The sequence below is a fragment of the Sciurus carolinensis genome, chromosome 16 (assembly GCF_902686445.1).
Source record: "Sciurus carolinensis chromosome 16, mSciCar1.2, whole genome shotgun sequence".
In the NCBI taxonomy this organism is placed as follows: domain Eukaryota; kingdom Metazoa; phylum Chordata; class Mammalia; order Rodentia; family Sciuridae; genus Sciurus; species Sciurus carolinensis.
The window spans coordinates 57,576,290-57,597,437 of NC_062228.1; the positions used below are offsets into that span (position 1 = coordinate 57,576,290).

At 59.2% G+C, this 21,148-nt stretch overlaps 4 protein-coding genes across 10 annotated transcripts; 2 read left to right on the plus strand and 2 right to left on the minus strand.

Moving 5' to 3' along the window:
* Positions 1 to 145: 145 nt before the first annotated feature.
* On the minus strand, positions 146 to 8,863 carry Fam83e (family with sequence similarity 83 member E). Of its 2 annotated transcripts, XM_047530083.1 has the most exons (6): positions 7,157 to 8,863; positions 5,776 to 5,943; positions 5,323 to 5,447; positions 2,734 to 2,810; positions 2,366 to 2,601; positions 146 to 905 (listed from the first exon to the last, which is right to left on the minus strand). In XM_047530083.1, exons 1-6 carry the CDS (start codon positions 7,628 to 7,630, stop codon positions 630 to 632), a joined length of 1,356 nt encoding a protein of 451 aa, XP_047386039.1. In that variant the 5' UTR covers positions 7,631 to 8,863; the 3' UTR covers positions 146 to 629. The 2 variants fall into 2 exon arrangements, with proteins under 2 accessions (XP_047386039.1, XP_047386038.1); XM_047530082.1 differs by having other exon boundaries at positions 2,366 to 2,810.
* Positions 3,892 to 4,257, plus strand: Spaca4 (sperm acrosome associated 4). The gene has a single exon (XM_047528894.1). The coding sequence runs from the start codon at positions 3,892 to 3,894 to the stop codon at positions 4,255 to 4,257; it is 366 nt and encodes a 121-aa protein (XP_047384850.1).
* Positions 8,864 to 9,334: 471 nt separating the features above from the next.
* On the minus strand, positions 9,335 to 13,122 carry Rpl18 (ribosomal protein L18). The gene is made up of 7 exons (XM_047528210.1): positions 13,050 to 13,122; positions 11,680 to 11,766; positions 11,289 to 11,396; positions 10,666 to 10,764; positions 10,044 to 10,167; positions 9,808 to 9,877; positions 9,335 to 9,460 (listed from the first exon to the last, which is right to left on the minus strand). Exons 1-7 carry the CDS (start codon positions 13,050 to 13,052, stop codon positions 9,385 to 9,387), a joined length of 567 nt encoding a protein of 188 aa, XP_047384166.1. The 5' UTR covers positions 13,053 to 13,122; the 3' UTR covers positions 9,335 to 9,384.
* Positions 13,123 to 14,422: 1,300 nt separating this feature from the next.
* On the plus strand, positions 14,423 to 21,020 carry Sphk2 (sphingosine kinase 2). 6 transcript variants are annotated; one of them, XM_047528207.1, is made up of 6 exons: positions 14,423 to 14,477; positions 17,291 to 17,762; positions 18,622 to 18,625; positions 18,703 to 18,797; positions 18,876 to 18,991; positions 19,346 to 21,020. In XM_047528207.1, the coding sequence occupies exons 2-6, from the start codon at positions 17,406 to 17,408 to the stop codon at positions 20,433 to 20,435; spliced, it is 1,662 nt and encodes a 553-aa protein (XP_047384163.1). In that variant the 5' UTR covers positions 14,423 to 14,477; positions 17,291 to 17,405; the 3' UTR covers positions 20,436 to 21,020. The 6 variants fall into 6 exon arrangements, with proteins under 6 accessions (XP_047384163.1, XP_047384159.1, XP_047384161.1 ...); XM_047528203.1 differs by having other exon boundaries at positions 14,429 to 14,477; positions 18,476 to 18,625; XM_047528205.1 differs by lacking the exon at positions 14,423 to 14,477 and adding an exon at positions 15,894 to 15,984 and having other exon boundaries at positions 18,476 to 18,625.
* The last annotated feature ends 128 nt before the right edge of the window (positions 21,021 to 21,148 follow it).

Here is a 21,148-nt window from a genome sequence, read left to right on the forward strand (position 1 = left end):
CCGTGACTCCAGAGCCTCACGCCAAGGCACAGGGTCTTCAGGGACCCGAGCTACGCACGACTTCCCCCCCGGGGAGGCTGCAGCCTGCGCCTGGGTTGGGGCTCTTGGGTTGGGGACCTGGCTATGGAAATGCAAGTTTGGGGCATGAAGGAGTTTTATTCCGAGCCAAAGTCGGGGAGCTAGAGCATCCACTGCCTTGGTGCTCTCCAAAGGTCCCAGCGCCTGCCCAGGCCCGGCAGTGACCCCTCCCCAGCAACTGTGAAGCCAGGACTTTCCAGCCCATTGTTGTCCTCCCTCTTCTCCCTGCCCTCCAGTCCCTTCTGAGTGCCAGAGGGAGGGAGTGTCCCAGGGACTCCTCAGCCACATCCCACAAATCCCACAGGGGCTACTCAGTCGGCCTCTTCCAGAGAAGTCCTGTCCTGGCTGAACAGCACGTGCAGGGGTCTAGGATCTATTTGCCTGACTGACACTGAGGCCGAGAGCAGGCATTGGGTTTCTTGGTTCCAGAACAAGTGGAATCCCCCGCACTGCCCAGACCCTGAGCCAGGGGCCTTGTCTGAAGTGCAGCATCAAGGCAGGGCTCCGAGCTGGCACGCAGGAGGGCCAGACCACATTTGTCTGAGCTCCTGTCAGGGTCGCCCCCCAAGTCCTGAGCGAGAGGCCCAGTCCAGCTGTGGGACACCTCTGGATTCTGGGAGCTTGGATGCAGCATCCTCACCAAACCTCCTTTGGGTTGGGGACAGATAGCGGAGGCGACGGGCAGGAACCAGGGGCAGGGGGCCGCCCCAGGGCTGGGACCAGGCCAATGGGCGGGTGTCTGCCTCACCCCACGGGCCCCCTCCTGTGCCCCGCTGCCTCATCAGGGCCTTGGCAGGAGTGTCCTTGGAGCCCCAGGACTTCTTGAGCTGTGGAAGGAAAAAGAGGAGGCGAGAGGGGGTGAGAGGGCGGAGGTTCCCGGGGCCCAGAGCCAGGGAGGGAGGGGGTGAGGAAAGAGGGTGGGAGAGGTGGGGGGCTACAGGGGGAGGTGAGACCCGAGGAGAGGGAGGCAAGAGGAGGAGGAGGAGGAGGTAAGGAAGCAGGGGAGCCGAGGAAGGTGGGGGGGGAGGAAGAGGGAGGGAGGGAGGTGGGGGTGGGGGGAGGTGACCCGAAGCAGGTGAGGAAGGGTGGAGGGAGGCCTGGGACCCCAGACCCAAGAGGGGTGAGGAGCCATCTCCCTCCTGCAGCTTTGCAGTTGGGAGGAACAGGAAGCAGCTGGCAGCTGCCAACGGGGGTGGGGGGGGGCAAATATTTGCCAAGGGAGGCGATGCAGGGTCAGGGCGGCTGGGGACCAGGTGGAGGGGTGGAGGTGAGGACCTTGCCCCTGCCTAGCCCCCTTCCTCCCCCAGCTCCAGGAAGTCACTGACTGGGAGGAGGGAGGCCATTCCCAGAGTCTCGCCCTTGGGAGAAGCCTCTAACTCCCACTTAGCAGATGGGGAAACTGAGGCTGGGGTACTGTGCCCAGGTTGTTGGCATCCTGGTGCACCTGCCAGTCCCCCCTACGTGGTGCTGCCCATACCCTCACAACAGCTCACTTCATGGCGGCAGAAAATGAGATTCAGCAAGAGAGTCACCTCTCAGGGTCCTCCAGTGAATCACAACACTGAGGTTACCTGAAACCTCATTGTCTAAGCAGCCATGGAATGGGGGATGATCCCTGGAGTTCCCATGATCCCCTTCTCCCCACAACCCCGGAACTCTCAGATCCAGGAAGCCAGCAAGCAGAGCATTGAAAAGCCCTACTACGGAGGCCTCCAGGGCTCTGGGCCTCGGTTTCCCCATCTGTGAAGTGGGTACATTAAACTTAACCAGCCTGCGAAAGTGCTGGGCATGGGCAAGGTGACAAAGCAGGTGACTGAACCTGGGGTGAGTCACTCAGGCTGAGTCCCCACTTTCCATTCTGTAAACACGGGCTTGACAAGAGTGGCCTCCCTGATCCGGGATGAGAATGTCGTGAAATAAACAAAACAAATTCCATTTCAGCCCAACTGGGAATGAGCTCAATCGCTCAGCCCATTCCCTGGATGGGAACACTAAGGTTCACAGAAGCATGGGGCACCCAAGGCTCAGGGGTCTCTGCCCCATGCCACCAGAGCTTTCCCCCAGCACATAGTAGGGGCACATGAAACGGCCCGTGCAGCTATGAATCCAGGCGAATGGCTTTGCCCTTGAACCTCCTGGGTGCTGGGCACAGTAGGCCCTCCAAAAACACTTCCGGCTCTGGGGTTCAGAGCAGGACCCCGGAGCCCAGCCCTGCCCTGGGCGAGTGCCCTCCCTTCCTGGGCCTCCGCCACCTCCATCCTCTTCTGCAGCAACCACCAGGTCTCACCTCACTGTCACCATCACTGGAGCCTGACATCTGGGACAGGCGGCTCAGGTCCCACAGGGAGCGGCTGGGCCGAGTTGGGGGGCCACTGGCCGTCCGGGCACGCTGTACGCTTCTCAGGATGTCGCTGAGCGCGGGCCCTGGTGGGGCAGGGGACTCCCGCCTGTCCCCCTCGAGGATGCGGCAGGCAGCCAGGCGGTGGGCCAGTGGGCCATCGGGTGGCAGCGGTGACACAGGGGCTACAGGGCAGCGGTGAGCCACACGGTGTGGGCTGCGGGCCAGCTGCAGGTCCCCCAGGACGCCGACCAGGGGACCCTGGGCAGGCATGGACGGGAGCGGCCATGAGGCTGCATACAGTGTCCGGAACTCACGGCTGAAGGCGTCAACGATCTCTCCGGTCAGCAGGGTCATCAGACCACGGTGCAGGCGGGCATCACTCCACGTGAAGCTGGGGGCACCAGAATCAGGGGTCAGGATCTCGGTGAAGCCTGGCTCTCATCCCCAGGCCCCAGCCAGGTCCCAGGGCCGGCAGGGCGACCTCAGACGGGTCCTGACCTCTAGGGCCTCAGTTTCTCCCTCCACAGAATGGGGTCGAGAGCAGCGTGTGCCCCGAGGGACAGAGGTGAGGGCGAGTGAGTTGAAACTCAGACTGGAGCTCAGACCTGGTCTCTGCCTGGCCGCAGCCAGGAGCACCTCAGCTTCCTCCTCTGGAAAGAGATGGGTCATTTCCTGGACCCACACGACTGTTTTAGAACTCAGCTCCTTCCCAGAAAGAGTGCATTTATTAAGCGCTTGCTGTGTGCTCCCTGCCTGCCTCGGTTCTCACATCTGGAACATGAAGCCGAAACAGGCAGATTCGAGTGAGAACCGGGGTCCCTGTCCCTGCCTGTGGCCAGCACAGAGGGCCCCAACAGCTCCTGCGATTTCTGTGAAGCCCCGGCTGCAGATCTGGGCACACAGCTGGTGCTCAGCAAACGCCCTCTCTCCCACCTCTCTGGAGTGAAATGAACCCAGGGCTCCAACCCCAGCTCAGGGGCTCCTGGCCACACTGGCCGCCTGGAAGCGGGGTTGCCACAGGAGATGTGGAGTCGGACCCTCGGCGGGCACGGCACACACAGCGTGGATGGGTCGGCGGTAGCTTCGGGGCGCTGCTCAGGTGTCCTTACACCGCCAGGTGACTGTCCTCGCTGGGTTGAGGTCAGCAGGCCGGGCCACCTTGCACATCGTGCCACCTGCCCCCACCTATGACCTCACCGCAGAGCGGCCAGTGGGAACCCTGTGGGGTCTGTGAGGTCACCACATTCCACTTCACAAAGACTTGTGGGGCAGCGGTGCTGGCCTGTCTCCACCCCGAGGACTCAGGAACCTCCTGAGAGGGACACGGAGCATTGGGACCTGTCACTCCCGGTGGCCTGGACAGGGGGCAAGGTCCCGTGGGAGGAGTTCCGCGAGGTCATTCATTCAGCATTTCCCAGAAGCCCAGGAAGCCCCCGGCCTGGCTTGGGCACCGTGCCCCCAGCCAGGCCGTCATGGTCCTCGGCTGGCTGCTGCTTCTGGTGATGGCTCTGCCGCCGGGCACCACGGGGGCCAAGGACTGCATCTTCTGTGAGTTGACCGACTCCGCCAAGTGCCCTGGCACCCACATGCGCTGCGGGGATGACGAGGACTGCTTCACGGGCCACGGGGTGGCCCAGGGCGTGGGCCCTGTCACCAACAAGGGCTGCGTGCACTCCACCAGCTGCGGCCGCGAGGAGCCTGTCAGCTACCAGGGCCTCACCTACAGCCTCACCACCACCTGCTGCTACGGCCACCTGTGCAACGCCAGCCCTGGCCCCGCAGGCAGCAGGATGGCGGGGGCCGCGGCCGGCCTGCTGCTGCTGCGACGTTTGCTGTAGGCCCCTGGGAGGGCAGGGCCCGGGACCGGTCTCCCAGACGCCCCACCTTGACCCCCTTCCCCCATTAAATGGCCAGAGGCCCTCGACACCTGCTTGTGGCCCCGGCTTCGTCCATTCTAGGGCTGTCCTCCTGCAGCCCGGGGCCCGGGGAAGCGCCCTCGGCCCTGACCCAGTGGTGCCGGCCCGTGGTCTGTGAGTTTGTATTTCATCGGTTCTAAGATGTGTGTATTTTTGCATTTCAATCAGGACGTGTCTTTCCATTGCTGGCACCTTAGAGTCTATGAAATATGGCTAAAAAAATCATAAAAATAAACGATAGCTGACACTGGAGAACTTCTCATGTTGTGTGCCAGGCGTGTGTCCAGAGGGCAGCAGCAGCACCAGAAGGTGCCAGAAAGACACAGGGGGGCCCATCCTAGGTGGGGTGGATAGGGGGTGGCAGGAAGCTGTTTCGAGTCCTCCTAGTGACTCTGGGGCATGCTCAGGCCGAAACCCACTGTCCTGAGCGGGGTCCTCAGCTGGCACGTGGCAAGTTTTAGAGAAATATTTGGTTGTCATAATTGGGGGGTGGCTACTGACAACTGCTGGGGCGAGGCTGGGGACATAGCACAGCACCCCACAGGGCACCTGGCAGCCCCCCATGACAAAGAGGCAACCCGAAATGTGAGGGGTATCTCTGTTGAGAAATCTTGTTCCACCAGCACTATAACCATATCATCTCAGTCTGTAGAGGGGGGAAATGAGGCACAGAGAGGTGAATTAAGTTGCCCAAAGTTGCACAGTTAGTAATGGACAGTTAAGATTTGAATCCAGGTCATCTAGCTCCAGGGTCCATGTCCCAGTTTTCCAGAAGGAATGACAGGGCCAAAGAAAGACTCCCCCCAGGCTGCTAAGCAGGCCAGCAGCAGGGCCAGAACAAGTACCCAAGCAGGCTGGCTCCACGCCCAAGCCTGCACCACCTCTCCTGGGAAGGGTGTTGGGACCCATTTCACAGATGAGCATAGAGAGGCCCAGGAAGGGGAAGTCACTTGAAGGAGAGCTGGTGCAGGATGCTGAGAGGCGTACCTGTAGGATCCCGAGAGCACCCTGTCCCCGTCCAGGAGCACAAACTTCTCACGCACGTTGCCGCTCACCTGCCGTCGCCAGCGGCTCTGGAAAGTGCAGCCCCGCACAGTGCGGACATCCAAGTTCTGGCGGGGTTGGGGGGTAGGCCCTTGCTCAGTCTCACTCCACGGACTCGGGGCCTCTCAAGGCTGCTTCCACCTGGGTGACCCATGACCCCATAGAAGCCATTCACGCGTCCCCAGAGCCACCAGTATAGAGCTTCAGTTTCTTGGGGCTACCCCTCCATGGCCCAGGACTCCACAGGAATGTCACCTCCTCTGTCCCCAGTGTCTTGAGCATTAGGTCTCAGTAGGCATCTATCTCAGTGACCCAGGACCCCATGGAAAAGTCCGCCTCTGCTACCCCAGCACCAGCGGAATGCAGATGCCCAGGTGCCTCTGGCCCAGCCCCTACCTCTGTGGCCCAGGGGTTCACCCCCAGCTGCTGGGCCAGTGCCAGGAAGGCAGGCAGCTGCTGGTGGTCCAGGAGCAGGTAGACAGGCACCCAGCGGCGTGAGGTGGCATCCACCAAGTCCGAAAGCAGATCCGGGTCAGTGAAGACGTCCATGACCACGGCCACCAGCTGCAACGTGGGGAGAGGGCTGTGGATATGTGGGCGGGACCTGAAATTTGGGGCCACTTGGGGACCTGGCATCAGGGGGTGAGGGTAAGAGGCTCTGGAGGCTGGGGGCTTAGGGGCCTGGCCTACCTGGGACATTGAGGGGTCTGAAGGGGAGACCCCTGGACATAGAGTAAGAAACAGGCAGATCTTCCTCAAGAAACCCAGTCCCAATACGCTAGAAAACGTCCATCAAAAACCACAAGTCGCCAGGCATGGTGGCGCACACCTGTAATCCCAGCAGCTCAGGAGGCTGAGGCAGGAGGATCATGAGTTCAAAGCCAGCCTCAGCAACTTAGCAAGACCCTATGCAACTCAGGGAGACCCTGTCTCTAAATAAAGTTCAAGAAAGGACTGGGGAGGTGGCTCAGTAGTTAAGCACCCCTGGGTTCCATCCCCAGTATCACCAAGAAAAAAAAAATCACATCTACAACCATGAACAGTGCCCTTGATCTATGGCACTACAGTGCCCAAACGCCCACCAGGTCAGTGGCTGGATGCCCTTGGAGGGCACTATGGGAAACTGGCCCCCGGGTCCTCTGGAATGCCTGGGGCTGGGGCGGGAGGGCTGATGTGCTGGGCCACTAAGGTGTGCTTTGGGAACCCCGGCGCGCTGATGGACGGGGTCTTGAAGACAGAACACAGTAGTGCCAACAAACCCTGACTCACCAGTCAGGTAGCCTGGCTCAAGTTCCACTCAGCCACGGACAGGTAAGAGAGGGAAAGGCCCATGCCTCAGTTTCCCCATCTCCTCAATGGGCATAATGGTCCCCACCTCACCAGCGAGGACCATGCCCATTCAAAAACAGGGGAGCAGGCAGACCAGGACTACTAATGAACGGGCTTCCCGGGGCTTCCCGGAGCTGCCGGGGAGACGGCTGAGCCATCCGGGGGGGCTGGGCTGGGAGCTCCCGGCTTGGTGCTGGTGGTGGTGGGAGAGCGAGTGGATGACTGAGACTGAGGGACAGTCGTCGTCTGATTTGAGGGGCACCTGGGATCAGGAGAGTAGGGAGCCCCGTCCGGCAGTGAGGACGAGGCCCACGCATGGGCTCCTGGGCTGAGGATGTGGGTGCTGGGGATCTAGACTTCAAGTCCTGGGAGGGTCGGGGAGGCGGCCTGCCTGGGCCCCGTTCTGGGAATGGTCTGGGGACGGTGACCAGGCCCCTGGGGTACCCACCTTGTGGGCAGCTTGGATTTCCCGGCGCACCAGCTCCTTGAGAGGTGGGTGGCCCTCGCTGGGTGGCTGGGTGTACAGCTGGGCTCGGGTGATGCCCTTCCAGGAAGTGTCCTCCGGCCAGCCCAGTCGCAGCAGGGGCGCTGGCTCCTCTGACTGCCCAGGCCAGTAGGTCACACTGCCCACATCCCCATCGGTGATGGTGGCTCTTTCTGCTGGGCCACCAGGCTCCTGCTTGGCTACTGTCCAGTCTTCAGCTGCCGCGGCCAAGCCCTGGACCTCATCCCCACTCAGGAAGGGCCGCAGCCCCTCCCGCCGCACGCAGGCCTGGAAGGCCTCTGTCCCCCTGCTCAGCAGGGCTTCCAGCGCCAGTCGCTCGCCCTCAGAGTACAGGAGGCCGGGGCTGGCCTCGCTCAGGGGCAGCTCCCCGGCCTCTGCTCCCACTCCTTCCAGTGCTGCCAGCTGGGAGGCCGCCATCGGGGCCAGTGGGTAGGACGCGTGTGAGGCTGGATCCCTGAGGGTCTGGCTGCCTTTGGAGGGCTGACCATCTGGGATCTCCTGACAGGCAGACTGAGGCCCTCCGAGGCCTCCAGGGCAGTGCTGCAAATGTCCCCACCGCTCTCTGAGGCTGCCCCTGGGTCAGTCCCCACAATCAGACTGTCCGAAGAACTGATTACCTGACGTCTCAGGCTGCTGAGAACAATGACCTGCCTGCTGGTAGCCAACACTGTGCCCCCTGGTCTTCTCTGAACTTCCCACCAGCTATTGATGGTCAGGATGGCCACCTGGCATCAGGAGGCCATCAGCAGGCCTCTCTGCTGGACCACACAACCTCCAGCCCGCCGGCCACAAAATGCCCAACCAACCAATTGCCTTGGTTGAAGGTGTGGCTAACTGCCTGACCATTTCCAGACAACAGGTTGTCCGCCTGTGCCTGACCACCCAATCTCACTAACCAATGGTACAGTGGGTTGCCAGTGTGATCCGGCCAACAGCGTATCCGACCGACCCCCTGGCTGTTTGACAGACACCAACGGCGTGACTGGCGGTCTTGATACCTGTCAGCAGGTGGAGCTCCCAGCTGCCCCCGGTCCAATCTGTCTGCCTGGGCGTTTCTCTGGTCCATCAGTCGGCTGGCTCACCAGTGCTCACCAGTTATTCCGGAGGCCTCCCAGCCTTGGAGGAATGCACTTCAGCCAAGTCTAGGCATCACCCCTTTCCCTGGGGAACCAGTCAGTCTCCTCCCTACAACAGGGGACACTGTGCTCCCTGGACCCCCAAACCCCTTCCTGAGGCTGCTGCAGTTGGGAGTGAGACACTTTGAGACCTGCCCGTGACCTTGACAGCCCATCTGTTTGAGGCAGCTCCTCAGGCTGGCTGCCACCACAGGTGCCCTGGCCCCAGAGCTGTCTCCACCCGCTGATCAACGCTGAGACCTACCCAGCTGAGCCTTGCATGGACTTCTGCCCGAGTTCTACTTCTTCCTGGATACAGATCAAACTCTATCCTATCTCCCTCCCCGATTCTCCCAGTCTGCAAACCAGTCCCCTGGCTTTCAATCCCAGCAATCCCTGGGACTGCTTTTCTCTAGACCACAGCCAGGGGTCCTGCAGAGGAATAGTCGGCCTTCTTCCCCTTTCCTCCCATCTCTTGCCTTCTCAGAATACCAGGGCCGAGAGTCCTGCTTTTCACTCCTGTTCTTCCGGGCCTTTGTCAGGTGTTAACCTGGGACCCAGGAGCCCAGCCTCTTGAGCAAACAGGGAGGGACCGCGCAGGGGCACTTCTCCGGGACTGGCCAGCTGCCACTCAGGCTTCTGGTTACCAGGAGAGAGGGCAGCACCTCACCTGCTCCCAACCCCCACTGCAGCCCCACCCCCCAGTGCCCGGGAGATCCTAGGAGAGGCGGGCATGGCTAATTCTAGGAGGAAACAAGTGAAAACAAGGCACCTGGGAAGGAGGTGGAGCTCTGATCCCAGGGGGTAGAAGGCCCAACTCGCCCAGCAAGGTCAACTCTGCGCATGTGCTGGTAATGGTAAGTCCCAGGGGCCCCTGCTGTGGAGCAGAGGCTGAAGGGCTCCCCCTGGAGTCTGGTCCTCCCTGGCCCAGCATCCAAGTCCCCAGACCAGATGCGCTCCCACCGCCCTGCACCACCCCCACTGCGCTCCATCAACACAGGGGGCATCAGAATTCAAAATCTCTTTATTAACAGTAAGCTCCAGTAAGATCTGGCCTTAGTTTTTGTAGCCACGGCTGGCCCTCCGGCCTCTGGCGCGCTCGAATTTCCGGCCCTTGGATCGGACATAGGGTCTGTGGAGAGAGGAGTGGGGGTCAGATGAAGCCATCCTGGGGCGGGGCTTCCTGCCACACTGGCGACTCAGCAGCTGCTTGCCCTAATGCCACAGAGCCCTTCAGAGGCCACACAAAACCAGCTACTGGAAAACCTTGGTGGCACAGGAAGCCAAAACGAAGAGCCCACACCAGGACCTCAGGGTCCCAACCTAAGCACGGAGGGTGCGTAAATGTAAGCTCCAGGCTCCCCAGACGCTCCCACTAAGGCCTGTGGCCCTGCCAGCCTGCATTTACCACCCAGGGGACGAAAAAGGAGAGCAACTCAAGGGTGGGGAGGCCAGCCCAGCAGGGGACCGGATACTCACTTGGTGTGGCTGTGTGGGGTCCCAGGAGCCTTGCCAAAGTGCCGGTACACCTCTCGGCCCTTGCGAGGACCTGGGGAGAGGAGGAGGCAATCAGGCAGGGACGGGCACCTAGATATCCTGTCAGGAGCCACTCTGCCTTTGGCCCACACAGGGCTGAAGACCATCTGAGGTGCAGGGCTGGGCACATCTGACCTCCCAGACCCAGGAGGATAAGGCAGCCAGCACACCTCACTCACCAGAGAGCAGGACTGTGCCACAGCCCTTGGGGGAGTCCAGGGCCAGCTGGTCAAAGGTGAGGATCTTGCCCCCAGCCTTGAGGATGCGGCTGCGGGCTCGGCTGCTCACTCGCAGTGCACAGACCTGGGGAAGTAGCAGGGAGAGTGTCAAGCCTCCTGCAGGGACACCCAGGGGCTGCCAGGATAATGTCCACTGTCCCAGCCCAGAAGTGTTGCTGCTCATGGGCCTGACACCACTCCCAGGAGCTTCCTGGACTGATAGTTGTGCCCAGCGCTTGACATATAAAAATTTGCAGACCACATGGTGTATATTTTGGGAAATAAGGAAACAGAGAAAAGAGTGATTTAAAGACACGGTCTGCAAGTGAAAAGTGCAAAAAACATTTGGACTTAAGTGCAGGCTGACACAAGAGCCAGCACTCCAACAATTTATGCCAGGGCCCAGAGGGGCTTGCCGAGGACCTCCACCATGACCAATGATGACCCCATCCAATCCTAAAAGCCACCAGGACAGGTGTGATGCTTGCCCCACCCACAAGAGTGAGAGGAAGCACCCAAACAGAGCAACAAATTGAGTCAGGTCTGAGGGTCGTTCCCTGAGCCAGAGCCCCACCTGACTCACCTTCAGTTTGGGCACCTCCTGAACACGCACATCATCTGTAATGGTCCCCACGACCACAGCTGTTTTGTTTTCTCGGCCAGGAAGCTTCATCTTCCGGATCTTGAGAGAAGACACATGGTACGTTGTTCTGGTTTTCAAATCCCACCCCCCCTGCTTCAGGCATCCCAAGGACCAGGATGGTTGTGCCCTCCAAATGGACTAAGCCCACCTATACCTCACCTCCCAACTAGAAGAAAGAATTCCAAGCAGACACCTCTCTCCTGGTGAGGGTGTGTGCGCTGGGGCGAAACCCAGGGCCTGGCATACTAGGCAAGCGCTCTACCACTAAAGCAGAACCCCAAGCCCTAGGCACACGTGAAACCCTCCACATGTGACTTGAAGGCTCAAGGCAATCCCAGGAAGCCACTATCACCACTCCCACACCTTCTACCTCACAAGGAGGTGAAATAAGGCTAGACGCAGGGCCAGCTGTCCAGGGATACTCGATTCTGACTGAGGTTCAGAGCTTGGCACCCAAAGCTGGCTGCAGGGACTCAGGGATGCCCAGGTTGCTCCAGCACTCCCTCCAGAGCCAGACCCTGGCGGCTCCCTGGGTCACCATGCTTCCGGGATCAGAAACTCACCATCCGGGAGAGGGAGAGAGGTGGCCTATTGGTGCGACTCATGAACAACCTCTTCAGTACAACTTGGTTGAAGGTGGAATTGGTTCGTCTAGCCAGAAACCTGTACAACTGTAGGGAAGGGAAGAGTGAGAAACCAGCCAGCTCCCCTCTGACTTTCTAGCAAAGGAACAAACAATTCAAGCTAAAAAGGCCATTATGGCTCCCCCATCCCTCAGAGTGTGAGGAAAAGTCAATCCAGGTGCTTCCTGGCCAGGGACCAGAAGACCCTCTCCCCACTCCAAAACACATTCAACCTTGAGACTGAAAACACTGAAGCTCTGGAACAGAATCAGAGACCAGAGCCTGCCAGACCCGAGGTGGCCCCACCCAAAGATTTCAGGCCCAATCTCACCTTGACCAACAGCCTTAGGTAGATGTCCTGGCTCTTGGGCTCCTTTCGTCGAACCTTTCGGTCCTTGTTGTGGCGGATGTCAACTCCCTGTAGTGGGGGAAGGGGAAGCCATGGTTTCAGTCCTGAATCTAATCAATTACTCACTCTATGAACAGTCTGTCATTAGTTACTTTCAAGACTGAACAAGGACCCAGGCTCTGGAGACAAGAGCTCAAAACCAGGTCAGTACAGAGCCGTCTTCATAAGGTGGCTAATGCACCACCCAAAGCCTACAAAACCTCAAGATATCTTAATACAATAGCCACCTATAATTTTAAAATCCTCTATGAGCCAATCTTTGAAAGAATATGAATAACACTCTAGTTCTCAAAACTAACTAATGCATATAATCCCAGCTACTGGGGAAGCTGAGGCAGGAGGATGGTGAGTTTGAGGCCAGCCTAGGCAATTTAGAGACATTGACTCTAATAAAATATAAAAAGGGCTGGGGATGTAGCTCAGTGGTAGAGAGCCCTGCGTTCAATCTTCGATACCAAAAAAAAAAAAAGCGACACAAAAACTGTACCTGGAGGATAACCAAAAATAAACCAATCGCAAACTCTAAATAATAATAGCAATGAACCTTTTTTTCAGAGAAAACAAGGACCTCAAATGCAGTTATCTCCATCAAACAGCCCTACGAAGTAGTTTACCCCCACCTTAGAGTTAAGAAACTGGGGAAAGCCCAAAATTTTCACCGCATCCCCCACCTGAGTAACTGGCTTCTCGGACTGTGATCGGGATTAAGCATCAACAGTTCGCCTTTATCGAGCACTTACTCTGCAACACCCCGTGATGTGCACCGCCTCTGAATTACTTCTTCCCAACTCGCTAACCATCGATATAACACCATGTTCCCAAAGAAAAACGAAAGGACCCTGGGGCACAGGCCGGAAAGCACCAGCACAAGGTGGGTAGGGGGCTGAGACTCAAACCGAGGCCCGGATGGACCCCAAGTCCTGGCATCTGATTCTCGCCTGCCCCAGAACAAAACTGACAGATCCAGGAAAGGGCAGCAAAGGCAAATGGCCAAACGTGGCTACAGCGCAGCTCCTAGGTCCGATTTCTGGTGCCGCCATTCCCTGGCTTGGGGCGCCGGTCCACCGCCCTGCACCTCAACTTGATCATCTCTGCAATGGGGGCAGTAACACAGGACTGCGGGATTCCGACCCACCCCTGGCCTCCGGGATCCCGAAACAACCCTCCCGCCTCAAAAGTGGTCTTCTTCGGACACCCACGGCACCCCTGTGTCCCTCCCGCAAACCGCCACCCCAAGACCGCCGAGGATGGCGACGGATAGGCAGGCCTTGGACGTCGCAAAGCTCACTTACCATGATGGCGCCTACAGCTCGGCCTGGTCCGGAAAGAGAGGGCAGCGCCGGGGTGGGCGGGGAAAGCTTCCAGCGCGCAGTGTCCTGATGGCGTCACACGGGAGCGACACGACGCTCTACCATGAGCCGGTCTTCTCTATGGTGATCCGGAGGGGTGGCTAAAAGGGCGAAAACCGAATAGGGCGGAGGAACGACCAAAGAGAAAAAAGCACGACGTCGAGGAGGGAAGGGCCAGCACGTCGGGAGCCTCTCTGGCCCTACCCGGTCGCTGTTCTCGATATTCTTCCGGAAAAAAGGGACCTGAGAGCGAGAGAGATGCGTGGACCTAGGAGGAGGCATCGCTCGGTGACGCTCTGGCCTGACGCCGAGGCCTCTCGGTGGCTCTTGGAGGACCTGGCGGGCCGAGTGTTGGAGGTGAGGAGGCGGGGCTGCCGGGGCTAGTCTGGGCCTGGAGAAACCTCTCACCCCATGCTTCCGGCGTTTCCTCAGGTTCACGGCCGCCTTATCTCGCGCGTACTTCTAGGCGCAGCCGAAGCCTTGGAAGTCCTACTAGATATCTAACCCGAGATCCTCTTGCTGCAGCTCAATCTGTAGCACCTTATATTTCCACCTTTTCGATTCATCTTCTACCCCTGCTCCTTCCTCAGCTTCCTCGGTCACGGAGGGGCTGCTTTTCTCACCCAGAGAGGTTCAACTGGTCCAGCGGTTTCGGTGTGAGGGATGTACAAGGTACTGGTGTGTAGAGAAGGCGCACTAAGACCCGGCTTGGAGGGTTGAGTGGAGAAGGAATGGGTGACAAGCTTCTGAGAGAGACAGGAGTGACCTGGAGAGAGGGCGATTCAGGCAGGAGGAAGAATGGAGTCCCCATGGGTGGGGTGGGGATGGAGGAGTGGAGACCCCAAGACAAGTTCAGACGTAGAAAGATAGCAAAATGGGGCCTTGCCGGGGTGTAACCATATTCAAATTATGGTTCTGCTATTTAACGGTATGCCCTTGGGCAAGTCACTGTGCCACCCTCTCCTTATTTAGAAAAAAAAGGAACGAAAATAGGCCTGGCATATAGGGTGTTTTCCAGGATTATATAAGTAAATAAAAGTGCCTGAATACATAGTGCTCAGTAGAAATCAGCCTCCTCTCCTATTAGCACTTGTTGGATACAACCAGACTAACTGGTCGGGGCAATGACAAAGCTGACCATCTGGCACACTGAGCCTGGCAGGGCCTCTTGCATTCTGCTGGATGCTGCGACCCACTCTTCTCCTTCACAGAGCCCAAGGCCAGGCCTGGACAGTGAGGCCTGACTCCTTACCCAGACCACCCTCCTATGGCATCAGATCCAGGGCCAGGGTCCTGTTGATACAGAGCAGAGGGACAGCAGAGGGACAGCAGATGAATGGACACCTTCAACCAGAGGAGCAGCAGAACCAGGTAAGGGTCCATCTGAAAGCCAAGATCATTTACTGTGGACCCTTCTATCAGTGATCTCAGACTTTTTCTCCAAGCAGGTGTAAATAACTTTCTCCCCATTTCCCAGACAGGACAGCTGAGGCTGAGAATTCAGGGGCTTCCCAGATGTCACACAGCAACTCTGTGTGGGCTGGAGGCCCCCTTCTTTTCTTCCTTTGTGTGTGTGTGTATGTGTGTGTGTGTGTGTGTGTGTGTGTGTGTGTATGTGTGTGTGTGAGACAAGGTCTCTGGGTCTTAATCTCAGACTCTAGTCAGCATCTGCATTTTTCTTCCTGGGCTCGGAGCGCAGTTGCTGCGTCTTCCTGTCTCTCAGTCTTACTGGGTTTCTGTCCCTCATTCTCTATATGTCATCATTCCCGGGCACATTAACATCTGGGGCTATTGCTACTGTGGGGTGAGGTATATTTGTTTAGCAATAAGTGAACTCCTCCACTGTCTCTTTCTAGAAAGCTTTGTTCCCAGGTCTCATTCAGCATAATATGTCTTTCTGCAGTTCTGCCTTGCACTAGGTCTTTTGATACCTCCTTGCCTTGCTTTCAATTTCACCATGTCTTTGCCTCCCTGTCTCTCTTGGTCTCAGCCCAGGAGCGTCTGGGCTCCCAACATTTTCCCCTTCCTCACCCCTGACCTAGAGCTCTCTCTCTTTGTGTCTGACTTGCCATGTGACTGGGTCATTTCCTGGTCAGATGTTTATCCCAAGCTGCCTCCACTCTGGTTGGAGTCCGAGGTAAACAGTTGGTGAAATAACGAGCCTCTGTTCCCTGGTTTTCATTCCAGAAGCGTCTGTCTCCACCTGTCATTTGTTGGGAGTTCTTATGCCCTTACCTTGCACTTTATCAACCCCATGTCTTTTCTCCTTGTTCGTCTGCCTGCTTTTCGCTATGCGTGCCTTGACTGTAACTGTCTGACACCTAAACGTTTCTCCCCTGCTCCCAGCTCTTGCTGCCTTCGACCCTGCTTCCGGGGGTCTCTGCCTTGCATTGTCCAGATCTCTTACTCCTTGCACGCCCTTAGGCCTCTGTTGCCAGTGTTAGGGTCTCTCTCTAGCTGAAGACTTCCTCTCCACGCCCTTTTCTTTTGTAAACTCAACGAATGGGACGGGCTACTTGGCTTCAACAAAGAAGGCGTCAGCGGCGCTGTCTGTAGGGCGGCGAAGCCACCTCGGCTGCGAGCGTGCCCTCACCTACCATGGCGGCTGGCCCGGCGGAGTGCGACGCCCCGCCCAACTCTCGCGCTCGCCGGCGCCGACCCCTGCGCCACGCTCGCGAGTCCGCTGGTCCCGCCCCCGTGCGCTCTCATTGGAGGGCCTCAGGCCAGCCGCGAAGCCATTGGCCGAGCGGGTGCACACCCTCCCCCCACCCCTAGGTCTGATGGGGGCGGGTGTGCAGACTTGAGGGGCCGGCTGCAGGAGGACCCCGCGTGTGAGGAGGGTGCGGGGTCGGGGCAGGGACCCGAGTCTGGGGAACTGGTAAAGCGAGAGGAAACGACACGCTGACTGGGACTGGGGTGCTCGGGTGGGAGATGGAAGTGACAAACCAGGACTGCCCCTGAGGGACCCAGGGATGGAAACCCAGGCCGGGGATTGGGCTCTGCAAGCCGAGTAGGGATGAGGACCGGGAACCCAGGGGCCCAGGAGGAGATGTAGGTCAATGGACGGGGAACCTGTGAGTGGAGACCCAGGCCCAGGAATGGAGGATATGTAGGGCTCTGCTCGAGCCTGATCTGAGGTTCCCGTAGGGGGCCATTGCAGGTTTGGGGAAGGGGCAGACACACTGGGCCTAAGGTGGCCGCCCAGGGCAGGGGGCAGAGGTGGTTTCTGAGTCCACGGACTGGGGTGTGTCTGGGACTGCTGTGAGCCTGGGGAAGGTGAGAAGCAGGACAGGCAGGTGATTGGGCGGGACTGTGGAGAACAAAGGTGAGCAGGAAGGAGAAGATGGGAGGCAGAAGCTGGGCAGAGGACAGGGAAAGGGACCTCAGTCCTGGCTCCCACCCTCTCCCTGGAGAGCAGGTGGCCGGACACCCAGGTCAGTGCTGGAAGACAAGCTGTCCACCCCTGCCCCTTCTGTGGCTTGCATGTGGCTCCACTCTGACCCCTTGGTCATATCCTGCTCGCTGCCTCTCATATTGCCCCCCTGCTGCCTTTCCCTGTGGGGTGAGAGACTCAGTCTCCAAGCATCTTTCATCAAGTCTTGGTTTCATCTAATTGTAACCCTTTGTCTCTCTCAGTTTCTCTGGTTTTCAGAGCTTATCCCTCTTTTTCTTTGTGTCTGAGATTACCCTCCACCTGGAGATGACTCAGTGTGCTTGGGTGGGTGTGGGGGTGTCTTTTCTCTGTCTTTGCATGTTGGTTTCTCCATCTATCACCATCCAGGCCCCCTCCTGTGTCTTATTTTTCTTACCATCACCCAACGCACTATAATTTTACTGTTTGATCTTGGTTATTCGAATTCTGATTAAAATATAAACCCTGTGAGGGTAGGGACTTTTGTCTGTTTTGTTCCCTGCTGTATTTCCTGGGCCTAGCACCAGAACTGGCACATAGAGTTTCTAAATAATTATTGGGGGAATAAATAAAGGAATGTTTCTGTGCCTGGGTCCCCTAGCCTTTCAGGATGTTGGCCTTCCTGCCTAGCTGACCTTTGCCCTGTGTTCTGTCTTCCCACACTTGTCTGAGCCTGTCTGTCTCTGGTGCTCCCCTCCCACCTGCCACTGCCCCTCCCTCCACCTACATGGGGGTCCTGGACTCTGACCCTTACCCTCCTCCCTCCCCACAGACACCAAAGCAGGAGCTGACCTGGAGCTGGGGCCACCGGCCTAAGAACACCCTGGACAGGGCCGAGGCCATGGCCCCCCCACCACCGCCATTGGCTGCCAGTACCCCACTCCTACATGGCGAGTTTGGCTCCTACCCAGCCCGTGGCCCACGATTTGCCCTCACCCTCACATCACAGGCCCTGCACATACAGCGGCTGCGCCCAAAGCCTGAAGCCCGGCCCCGGGGTGGCCTGGTCCCACTGGCCGAGGTCTCAGGCTGCTGCACCCTGCGGAGCCGCAGCCCCTCGGACACAGCAGCCTACTTCTGCATCTACACCTACCCTCGGGGCAGGCGCGGGGGCCGCCGCAGAGCCACCCGCACCTTTCGGGCAGATGGTGCAGCCACGTATGAGGAGAACCGTGTGGAGGCCCAGCGCTGGGCTACTGCCCTCATGTGTCTGCTCCGAGGATTGCCACTGCCTGGGGACGGGGGTGAGGCGCTGGGCAACCACTCTGTCCTAATCTCCCTCTGGGTCTGTATGGAAAGAGTGAGAGGCAGGGATGGGCTACAGAGGGAGCAAACCGGGGAAATGAGTTATGTCCCCTGTTCTCTGGCCAGATTCTGTCTCTGTCCCCTCCCCCTCCTGTGGGTCTTGACCACAGATGAATCAGAGGCTCGTGGGCTGGTGAGAGCAGCAGACTGAGACATGAGCAATCACCACCATGAGTGACAGGTGCCAACACAAGTCCCCAGAGGCATCCGAGGCGCCTAGAGGTGGCATCTAATCCAGCCTGTGGAGGGTTAGAGGAGGTTTTCAGCAGAGCCCTGCCCCTGAAGGGTTCTCCAGGGTTCCCCATCTAGTGAGTTTTCTGTGGGCCTCCAGGATCCTGCTGGCTGCCTGGGCCCCTGGGGGGTGGTGACTGAAGGAACCTGATGCTGGGTAACAGGTGTTCTGGGATCACAGCTCCTTTGTTCTCCTCCCACATATGAGTCCAAAGGGCACTTGGTTTCACACTCAAACCCTTTGTCTCAGCACCTGGTGGGGGCGGGGCTGCGTACTTGGCCCTGGCCAGGTGAGGGCTGAGAGGAAAACAATTCCAGGTGCCAGCCCTCCACCAATCCCAGTGGGGGTGTTTGAAGGAACTGTTTCCAGACCGAGGGGGCTGGGTGTCTGGCCTCCGTAGACCCTACCCTCTCTCTGCAGAGATCACCCCTGAGCTTCTGCCACGGCCACCCCGGTTGCTCCTATTGGTTAATCCCTTTGGGGGGCGGGGTCTGGCCTGGCAGTGGTGTAAGAACCATGTGCTGCCCATGATCTCTGAAGCTGGGCTGTCCTTCAACCTCATACAGACAGGTAAGGGCAGCCAGGGTGGGAGGTGGGGGCTGTGGCGGATGAGACAGCCTCCCTAACCTCTTGGTTTTCTTCATTAGAACGACAGAACCATGCCCGGGAGCTAGTACAGGGGCTGAGCCTGAGCGAGTGGGATGGCATCGTCACCCTCTCGGGAGACGGGCTGCTCTTCGAGGTAAAGGGGGAGCACCTAACCCCGAGCTCTGGGGGACTAAAGAGGCCAGGACCCAAGCAGCTGGTCTTCCCCTTCTAGGTGCTGAACGGACTCCTAGATCGCCCCGACTGGGAGGAGGCCGTGAAGATGCCTGTGGGGATCCTCCCCTGTGGCTCCGGAAACGCTCTGGCGGGAGCAGTGAACCGGCATGGGGGGTAGGTTGGCCACTCCTGCTGGGGAGGCTGAGGAAACACGAGGGAAGGGATGGGCCTTTCTGGAGCAACAGGGACCCCACGTCTCCCCCTCAGCCAAATCCATCGGCCAGTAAAGCAGCCTGGCTGTGGGGTGCCCATGTCCTCTTTCCAGACACTTCAGCCCATCTGTATTCCTAGTAGCTAGAACTGCCTGGCACACGGGAGGCACTCGCTGGACACTTATGGGATGTCTGGAGGTGGCCATGTGGCTGCAGTGGGCTGAGGGACACGGCTTCCCTGCCTTTCTCCCCCTGCTGTGCTGCCTGGCCGCCCTTGCTCTTTCCCACGGCTCTTTTCCCATCTCTGGTTGTGAAGGTTTGAGCCAGCCCTGGGCCTAGACCTGCTACTCAACTGCTCGCTGCTGCTCTGCCGTGGTGGTGGCCACCCACTGGACCTGCTCTCTGTGACACTGGCCTCAGGCTCCCGCTGTTTCTCCTTCCTGTCTGTGGCCTGGGGCTTCGTGTCGGACGTGGACATCCAGAGCGAGCGCTTCAGGGCCCTGGGCAGTGCCCGGTTCACACTGGGCACGGTGCTGGGGCTCGCAGCACTGCACACCTATCGAGGTCGGCTGTCCTACCTCCCTGCCACTGTGGAGCCAGCCTCGCCCGCCCCTGCCCACAGCCTTCCGCGAGCCAAGTCCGAGCTGACGCTGACCCCAGAACCAGCACCACCCATGGCCCACTCCCCCTTGCATCGCTCAGTATCCGACCTGCCCCTGCCCCTGCCGCAGCCTGCCCTGGTCTCCCCTGGCTCGCCTGAGCCTCTGCCTGTGCTGTCCCTCAATGGTGGAGGCCCAGAGCTGGCTGGCGACTGGGGTGGGGCTGGGGATGCTCCACTGTCCCCAGACCCACTGCTGCCCTCACCCCCCAGCTCTCCCAAGGCAGCTCCACTCTCACCTATCACAGAAGGGCCCCCTGAAATGCCAGCCTCCTCTGAACTGCCCCCTCCCACCCCTGGTGCCCCAGGGACCTCCACCTGGGGGCCACCGGACCACCTGCTGCCTCCGTTGGGCACCCCACTGCCCCCAGACTGGGTGACGCTAGAGGGGGACTTTGTGCTTATTTTGGCCATTTCTCCCAGTCACCTGGGCGCTGACATGGTGGCAGCTCCACACGCTCGCTTTGACGACGGCCTGGTGCACCTGTGCTGGGTGCGGAGCGGCATTTCACGTGCGGCGCTACTGCGCCTTTTCTTGGCAATGGAGCGTGGTAGCCACTTCAGCCTGGGCTGTCCGCAGCTGGGCTACGCTGCGGCCCGTGCCTTCCGCCTCGAGCCACTGACGCCGCGCGGCATGCTCACGGTGGACGGGGAACTAGTGGAGTACGGGCCGCTGCAGGCTCAGATGCATCCGGGCCTCGGCACTCTGCTCACGGGGCCCCCTGGGTGCGCGGGGCAGGAGCCCTGAACCTAATCAAGCTCCGTGCCCGTCAGGGGCGGGGCCTGCGGTAGGAGGTGTGACCTGTCTGCTAGATTTGCGAGATTAGTCACCGTCACAGGACGTGCCCACCTCCGGGGAACCAGAGTGTTGCTGGAGGGTGGCCTGAATTGCAGGCCCGTCCCGAGGATAGTGCCTGACCAATGAGGGTGGGACCTGGCGCCTAGGCTTGGGCTGCTCTCGCGCGCGGCGGGGCTCCTACGACCCTCGCCTCCAGCTCACAGAAGGCCAGGGCGACTGAGGGCAGAGACTACCTTAAACGTCGCCCAGTGACGGGACCTGGAATGTCCGAGCTGGGAGAGGCCTTAGTTTACTGGCCAGTCAGGGCCCGGTTCTCGTCCTACCCACTCCGGTGCCTCCACTTAACTGGCCAATCAGCCTGGGAGGGGCAGGTCCCCCGGGGCCGTCGTTAAGATTTGCACTAATGTTCCTCCCCCCCGCAGGTGGGGGCGGGGAATTCATTTCCTCCGTTCTGTGTCGTGTGCGTCCCCCGTCCCCAATTTAAAAAGCAATTGAAAAGGTCTATGCAATAAAGGCAGCCGCTTCCTTCCTCTAGACCCTCGCCCCTTGCTTCATCCGACAACCCAGATTCGGCCCTTTCTACTGCTCCTGTAGCTTGTGGATGGCAGCCCGCGGCCAGTGTGACCTGCTGGTCTTGAACCGGGACCAGGTAGCTGCCTTGT

Coding starts and splice junctions, on each gene's coding strand:
- Fam83e (XM_047530082.1), bottom strand. CDS start 7,630: ATGGCGGCCTCCCAGCTGGCAGCACTGGAAGGAGTGGGAGCAGAGGCC. Junction 5,448..5,775: donor TGAACCCCTGGGCCACAGAG/GTAGGGGCTGGG, acceptor CAACCCCGCCAG/AACTTGGATGTCCGCACTGT. Junction 906..2,365: donor CCAGTGATGGTGACAGTGAG/GTGAGACCTGGT, acceptor TTCCTTCCACAG/CTCAAGAAGTCCTGGGGCTC.
- Spaca4 (XM_047528894.1), top strand. CDS start 3,892: ATGGTCCTCGGCTGGCTGCTGCTTCTGGTGATGGCTCTGCCGCCGGGC.
- Sphk2 (XM_047528203.1), top strand. CDS start 14,439: ATGAATGGACACCTTCAACCAGAGGAGCAGCAGAACCAG. Junction 18,798..18,875: donor GAGACGGGCTGCTCTTCGAG/GTAAAGGGGGAG, acceptor TTCCCCTTCTAG/GTGCTGAACGGACTCCTAGA. Junction 18,992..19,345: donor GCAGTGAACCGGCATGGGGG/GTAGGTTGGCCA, acceptor CTGGTTGTGAAG/GTTTGAGCCAGCCCTGGGCC.
- Rpl18 (XM_047528210.1), bottom strand. Junction 10,168..10,665: donor AGGAGGTGCCCAAACTGAAG/GTGAGTCAGGTG, acceptor CTACTTCCCCAG/GTCTGTGCACTGCGAGTGAG. Junction 9,461..9,807: donor ACCCCACACAGCCACACCAA/GTGAGTATCCGG, acceptor CTCTCTCCACAG/ACCCTATGTCCGATCCAAGG.